Genomic DNA, 8,337 nt, shown 5'->3' on the forward strand with positions numbered 1-8,337 from the left:
AAAAAATAATAAAAAAAAAAAAACTATTGAACTATCTGAGGTTTTTGAGGTTTCACATAATATATTTGATAAAAAGAAGCAATCAAAAATCCTGTCGCTTTTTTTCGTAACTTTATGAGGGGCGTCACCCGGATAAAACTCCGAGGGGCTGGGGGAAAGGACTTTCCCCTTGGATGGCACGGGGGGGGGGGGCACATGGTTTATTAATTTCTAAAAAAAGCCCCTTTGGTATGAAGCAAAGGAAAAGGGCACTTTGTTTCAGGGTCATCCCGTGATGACGCCCCAGCGCTCAATGTTTCACATTATGCATTTGGGTTTAAGTTTCCCCGTTTTTTTTTTTTTTTTGTGTGTGTGTGTTTTTTGTTATTTTTATTTTTATTATTATTATTATAATTATTTTTTTTATTTTTATTTTATTATTATTTTATTATTTTTGGTTTTTTTAGTTTTTACACAACCCCCCCCCTCTTGCAACTTTTATTCCTTCCTTTTAATTTTCAGCGCTGGAATATGAATGAAATTTTATTATTTTTCCCCTACAGATGATATAAAAGAAAGTATGGTGATGTTTGGAAGTGGGCCCTTTTCCCCCTGAGATTAAGTCCCTATTTTCTCCGCCATCCCAGCAATGGTTGGGGTAATGGGGCTATGAACCAAAAAACCCAACCCGCTTAGCCCTGAAACCCCCCCCCCCTTCCCGTGGCCTTTATTTTTTTTTTTTTTTTTTATATAGCAAATTATTTCATTATTAATGAGTGTATTTTCCTTTGATTATCATAGTGCAGTCAGTTTTTGTAAAGTATACCGAAGTATTGGTTGTATAATTTTAATTATTAAGTTTATTATTTTTTAAGGGGGCTGGTTTTTCCTCGTATTTGGAAAATTTTTAAAAACGTGGTATTTATTTCCCGGGGGGGATTTTTTTTTTGCATGATGGCGGGCGAGGACGACATCGAAAATTTTTCCTGAAGGAGGCGACTTTGCGAGGTCGTTGCATTCCTTGCAGAGGACTACTTCCAGAGAGAACCCATTGTAAGTGTTTCCTCCTTTTTGTTGTGATTTCGATGCCGTGATATAGTGTCGGTTGGTCTGCCATGAAAGTAACCTTAAGAAAAACATACATATACGTAAATGTATGTATGTAATTATGTAAAAAGAAAGGAGAAAATCAAAATGTGGATTCTTAAAGTTTTTATATTACTGAGAATATTGCTTACACGATGTTAAAGGGAATTTAGCACTTAAAAACAATAAATAAAGACGGATAAACACATTAGGCACATGCATGAGACGAAGACAAGTCCAACACACACGTATAACAAAAATCATTAAATACGTATGATACATGCAACATTAAAACACACAGAATTATCGTTCGTTTAATGCACTTGACCTGATTTCGGTGTTGTAGATGACGACTGGCGGCGCAGGATTATGCACTGTACAAAGTTGTTCTCATCGACCTGGCACGTCACCGGCAACAGCAAGATGGCGTGTTTCCCGACTCTTCTCTGCGGCTGTGCTGCCTGAGGTGATTTGATTGTTTTTGGCAAGCGGGCCACTGTTGCAGAGGTTCGCAGACGAATCCGAATTGGCGGAAGGCACACAAGGTCACGTCCTTAAATCGCACGTCCCACCGAAGGGTGTGGTAACTACTACACCTCATAGCCCTCCCCTTCAACTCCGCCTCATACCCGTGTTTCCTCTCCTTTTCAGACCCTGGGCACCCACGCCAACGAGAAGTGCGAGCCGGGTAAAAGGGCGCATGGGCGAGGACGTCCGCAGATGCCTGAAGTCCGGGCTGTCGGTGGGCGCGAGGGACCGGAAGACGGGTCAGCTGATCGGGCTGCGAGTGAGCAACCTGCTGGACAGAGAAAAACCCTTTAAGTCTACTCAGCCTTGTAATGAATTCGTGAGTCGCTTTTTTTTTTCTTTCTTTCTTTCTTGCTTTGTATGGTGTGAGATTTGCCATTTATTGACACTGAAATTTTGTTTGTTTGTTTGTCTCATCGTCTTACAACCTTTTTTATATAAATTTACGCAGTATTATTTTCCGCTGTTTTCCCATCTTTTTTGTTATTTTGATAATGAATGTTCTTTAATTACTCGCTAAATACATCTTTGTGTCTGTGTGCAGGTGCAGATTTGAGTTCAAGCGTGCGTGTGTGTGTGGTGTGTGTGCGTGCCTCTTCTACAACCTGGGTATTATATGCTTGATTCATCACACATTATTAAGTAACTCGGTAACAACATCCACACGCAGGAGGAGCTGTACCGCATCGCAGAGCACGTAGTGAATCACGTGTATGAGGAGAAAGCAGACAAGTTCCTCATGATGTTTCTGCTCAGTGTCCATAAGGATTACGGCGCTCGGGGCATCGCAGGAGAGATGGTGAAGGTGAGGCTATTTTTCTTTCCCTCAAAGCGAGGCTATTTTCTTTCAAGGTGAGGCTATTTTTTTCATGGCGAGGCTCCTCCTCCTAGGGTAGGATAGGATTTTTTTCTTTCTTTCTTTCAAGGTTAAGCTGTTGTTGTTGTTTTTTCTTTCTTTCTTTCTTTCTTTACAGGTGAATCTAGGGATATTTCTTTCTTTCTTTGGAGGTGTAAATAGGATTCTTTCGTTCTTTCAAGGTGATTCTATTTACTTACTTATTTCAAGGTGAGACCGGGATTTCTTTCTTTCGGTGGTGAGGCTGGATTTATTTATCTATTTAAAGAATAGACGGGATTATTTGTTGTTCTATTATTATTATTAATTATTATTTTATTATTATTATTAATATTATTATATTTCTTTCTGTCTTATATTTATTATTATTATTGTTGTTGTTGTTGTTGTTTGTTGTTGTTCTTGTTGTTCTTTGTTTTTTATCATCATCATCATTTTCGTAGAAGGGTTACCTGAGGAAGCTTCTTTCTCATTCTTTCTCTCTCTCTTTCCGTCTTTCTTGTTCTCTCTTCCTCTTCCTCTTTGGTACAAGCTGACATAACAAAATAAAAAGTTGCATGGAAATTCAGTGCCGTTTATGTGTGTCCACTTATCATGAACCCTTTATTCGTTTTCAAGGTTGATCATCATGTAAATGGATATTTTTATTTATTATATATATGTATGTGTGTGTGTGTGTGTGTGTGTGTGTGTGTGGTGTGTGTGTGTGTGTGTGTGTTTAGATTTTGCTTTCTCGGATATCCATTTCTACCTCAAGCATAGTTATATATGATGTACGATTATGAAAATAATAAGCACATACTCTCTCTCTCTCTTTCTCTCTCTCTCTCCTCTCTCTCTCTCTCTCTCTCTCTCTCTCTCTCTCTCTCTCTCTCTCTCTCTCTTCCTTCTCCCTATCCCTCCCTCTCCCTCTCCCTCGTCTCTCTCTCTCTCCTCTCTCTCTCTCTCTCTCTCCTCTCTCTCTCTCTCTCTCCCTCACTCCTCTCTTCTCTCTTTCTTTCTCTCTCTTTCTCCCTCCCTCCCTCCTCTTTCTCTCTCCCTCCCTCCCCCCCTTCTTTCCCCTCCCTCCTTCCCTCTCTCTCTCCCCTCTCACCCCTCTCTCTCCTCCCAGATGAGCATGGAAGCCGGCTATTCCCAGGCGCTCAAATAGCCTTCACTTGCATCAGTAACGTGCTCTCAGGAAAGGTTTTCGAGAAACTGGGCTTTAAAAAGGGCTTTGCGCTGGAGTACGAGAAGCCCGGACACGACTTCAAGGTGGACCTAACGAAGATGCATGGCAATAAGGTCGCTTATCTAGTGACGAAGGAGTTGCCGTGAGACCCGAGTGGGACTTTGGGTTTGATCATTCTTACGAGAAGTATTTTTTTAAAGTATTTTTTAAAACGACTTTTTAAACTCACGTAATCGAAGTAACGGCTTTCTAGAGAGAATCCTGCAGATTAGACAGGTTTGTTAATAAAATGTTGTGTAGAGCGAATTGAAATATCATTTTCCTCAAAGTTTGCCTGGAATATGTTTGAATTGTTTTGACAAGAAGAAATTACTTCCCCATACATCACGGAATTATTAGTGGTACTGCTTACTCCTGGTCACGTGACTTTTTTTTAGTGTACGGCATCTATACCCATCTGCATGTCGGAACTGATTGTATGTGAGGATAACCTATATTCAGAATTCAGTATTGATATTTTCGGTCAAACACACACATACACACACAACACACACACACACGTGTTTGTGTGTATCTATTTGTCCATCTGTCTGTCTGTCTCACTTCTGTTTCACTCTTCCACAAAGTTTTTGTTTTATCTAAGTCTGTCAACACAGTAAAGTCGATTTCATGAATTCACACCATATTCGTTTTGGCAGTTTCGTCTCTCAAGGGAAATATGAATTGTAACATAAACAATAAATCAATAAGATTGACGTATTAATTAAAATGTTTGACAAGATTGTTGATCCTGCTTATCTGACGCTGTTCCGAATTCTAAGGTCATTGTATTTTGGAGAAGGTCTGTCCGGAGCTTGTGATAAACATGGTACAACCTATAATGCCTTATTAAGCTAATGCTGTTACAGCTCAAGAACAAAGAAACGTTAAATTTTAATTATCTGTAGATTATCTATAGCAGCCATTCACTTAACACTAGGTTTGTGCGAATATGTATGTGTGTGAATATGTATTTTGTGTGTGTGTGTGTGTAAGATATGAAAGCATTTGAATGGCATATTGGGTCGTGATAAGTAATTGATACAATACGGAGATGAGGGAGGAAGAGATAAATTATATTCATCAGATGTCTATGTTGCTATTTAATATTTTTAGACATTTATATACATATTTATACATCTAATTAATCTAGGTCACTTCGGGTATGAGACCGGAGAGCCATGGTTGTTACCATGGTTATTACCATTGTTATTATTGTTACTACTACTACTGCTACTGCTAGTAGTAGTATTGCTACTAATACTATTATAATAATTTTGATTAATTATTATTATTGTTGTTATTGCATATAATTTTAAGTATTATCATTTTATTTTAATAATTATCAGCATTACTAATAATAATTGTAATTATCATCATTATCATTACCAGTACCTTTAAAATTGTGTTGTTATTATTATCATTATGCTGTCTAGCTTATCACATTACTGATACTGTTTTTGGCATGATGAATATTGCCACCCTTAATATTATTATATTATTATTGTAATTACCATTATCATTATCATTATTATTACTACTACTACCATAACGCAGTAGTTTTTCAGACGTCCAATACATTCGCGACATTAGCTTTCCTTTTATATAAAAACTATTTAGCAATATATATATTTTTTTATTTACTTAATTGTATCACAATATTCCTAGAACATATATTCTGGAATGACACCGAGGAACGCCTAGCAAATTAGCCTATATTATTTTCCCCCAGGGCCTATGTTAATACCCTTGAGAGTCGCGATCCACTGGTTAGGAAATTTTTGAGGGGTTTGGGAATTGCAACCCCCCTCCCCCCTTCCCTCACGTCAGGCAAGCAATAGAATGTCAACAGGTCAGGCACAAAAGCTCCCTTACTGGTGGATTCTCGTTTCGTGCTGAAGTGTTTATGGTCCATAAGGGAAATGTTCATGGCGAGGGATGTTTGCGGAAAAGATAAAAAAAATTGGTGGTCTCAATTTTTATTACCAACATATTTATGAAAGTTAAATATGCATAAGTAAATATCGCGTCAAATTTCGAAGGCAAGTAGAATCCTAAAAAAAAAAAAAAAAAAACAGTGACAGGTTAACTGATTAGCACTAATTCATTTATTTATTTATTATTATTTTAAATATTATATTATTATTTTTTTTATTATTATTATTATTATTATTGCAGTCTTTGTTAACCTATTTGTTTGAGTAAGCTTTCACTTTCGCTTAATTAGCTTATTTAAAAAGTCCCCCCTTTACTAAGACCTATGGACATTTTCTGTAAAGCGTAGAACACTGTTCCTCCATACATTTTTATTATTAAAAAAAAAAAAAAAAAAAAAAAAAAAAAAAATCACATATTATCGAAAGTGAATCAAGAAGTTTTTTTTTTGTGTATGGAACTGTATTATACATATTACATTTTCACGAAACTTACATTACTCTTGCCGAAAGTTTCTTTCCTTTTTTTGCACGTGAATCCGTTATCCGCCACACCTGACGTGGCTTTATGTTAAGCATCGCTGGATGTGCACATTTTGTGTTGCAAGTTTTGAACTAGAATGTAAAGGTTTTAAAAAGGCTTTGAATAATGCCTCTTCCTTTTTGTTTCTTATATGTATGTATATATATACATATATATACATATATATGTATATATACATATATATATACACATATATATACATATACATAATGTATATATATATATATATATGTATATGTATACGTATATGTATATATATGTATACATATATGTATATATATGTATACATATATGTATATATATGTATACATATATGTATATATATGTATGTATATGTATATGTATAGGCTGCGATGGCCGAGTGGTTAGAGCATCGGACTTAAGAGTGTCACGACGGCAATCTGAGTTCGAGAGTTCAAGTCACCGGCCGGCGCGTTGTTCCCTTGGGCAAGGAACTTCACCTCGATTGCCTACCTAGCCACTCGGTGGCCAAGCCAGCCCAAGTTAGTGCTGGTCCCAAGCCCGGATAAAATAGAGAGAATGATTACCTAAAAAGGTAACACCGGCACTCTCCGTGGAAAGGAACTGGGGACCCTACCACGTACTCACTCCAAGATCATCACAACATGAAAACTATAATTAAGTATCATGCTGTGACCACGGCGGCTCAAACATGAACCTACCGTTAAAAAAAAAATACATATGTATATGTATATATATGTATACATATATGTATATCATCATCATTTAACGGTAGGTTCATGTCTGAGCCGCCGTGGTCACAGCATGATACTCAATTGCAGTTTTCACGTTGTGATGCTCTTGGAGTGCCTTTCCACGGAGAGTGCCGGTGTTACCTTTTTAGGTAACATTCTCTCTTATTTTATCCGGGCTTGGGACCAGCACTGACTTGAGCTGGCTTGGCCACCCAGTGGCTAGGCAGGCAATCGAGGTGAAGTTCCTTGCCCAAGCGAAACAACGCGGCGGTCGGTGACTCGAACCCTCGAATTCAGATTGCGTCGTGACAGTCTTGAGTCCGACGCTCTAACCATTCGGCCACCGCGGCCTTGACGATCATGGGCTTCCATGATTTTTCTTGGCAATTTAGAGCGGTGGTTTGCCATTGCCTTCCGCCCGGTGTTTTTATCGAGTCACCATCTCTATTTACCCGGCCCTGACTTGGGCTGACTTGGTCCCCCAGTGGCTAGGCAGGCAATCGAGGTGAAGTTCCTTGCCTAAGGGAAACAACGCGGCGGTCGGTGACTCGAACCCTTGAACTCAGATTGCCGTCGTGTTATATGTATATATATATGTATATATATGTATATAATTATATATATATGTGCATATATATGTATATATATATGTATATATACATATGTATATGTATATATATGTATATGTATATATATATGTATATGTATATATATGTATATGTATATATATATATATTGTTACGCCGGCCGCCTCGTCTCTCTGCCACCAACACAAGGCAGGCTAGGCAGACGGCGTGCTATCCACAGGGTCGTGAACACTGAACAGTTCCAAGAGGCACCGAGCACCACAGCGTCCCAGAACACCACGAGAGGAAACGCCAAGTGGCGAGGCAGGGCACGAAATTAACACACGATGACAGTCTTTCCTTTATTTACACAAGTTATTTACCCGTACACTTTTCTATAGGCACAATACAGGGGGGAAACCAGCATGTCACACAGCACAATACAGCTTATAACAGGGCAACACCAGGTTTATCTCAGGTCACAAGGGCACACACGAGGTCTTCACAGGAGCAGCACCCAACTGCCTCTCTCGGCTTGTTCCTCCGCTCCTCCGCTCACAGCCAGCTGCGTCATGTTTGCCCAGGTCCCTTCATGTTAACACATGCCCAGGTCATCCTTTTCATGTTAACACATGTTTCGCACAGAGACAAAGACCCACCCACTGGCGTAGCACTATCCCCCCCTATCAAGCAGACGACCCGTCTGCTCTGACATATCTAAACATGAAACAAAATACAGAAAATTTAAATAAAATTAGTCCTCAGGAACAAACAAAATTATTTCAAACAAAAGTAACCGTAATTGAAAATCAGTTCTGAGAAACACAAAAATCTTTCATCCAGCGCGGCTTTCTTCGCTCTCGATGGGGTCGCTCTGGAGGAGGTGTGGGCGGCGGTAGATTGGCAGTGGCACCCAGA

The 8,337-nt window shown here is 38.8% G+C and overlaps 1 protein-coding gene across 1 annotated transcript; it reads left to right on the forward strand.

Moving 5' to 3' along the window:
* The first annotated feature begins 981 nt into the window (after positions 1 to 981).
* Positions 982 to 3,926, forward strand: LOC119570908. The gene is made up of 4 exons (XM_037918455.1): positions 982 to 1,032; positions 1,717 to 1,912; positions 2,264 to 2,398; positions 3,561 to 3,926. The coding sequence occupies exons 2-4, from the start codon at positions 1,766 to 1,768 to the stop codon at positions 3,597 to 3,599; spliced, it is 321 nt and encodes a 106-aa protein (XP_037774383.1). The 5' UTR covers positions 982 to 1,032; positions 1,717 to 1,765; the 3' UTR covers positions 3,600 to 3,926.
* The last annotated feature ends 4,411 nt before the right edge of the window (positions 3,927 to 8,337 follow it).

Source organism: Penaeus monodon, unplaced genomic scaffold (genome assembly GCF_015228065.2).
Source record: "Penaeus monodon isolate SGIC_2016 unplaced genomic scaffold, NSTDA_Pmon_1 PmonScaffold_4369, whole genome shotgun sequence".
In the NCBI taxonomy this organism is placed as follows: Eukaryota; Metazoa; Arthropoda; class Malacostraca; order Decapoda; family Penaeidae; genus Penaeus; species Penaeus monodon.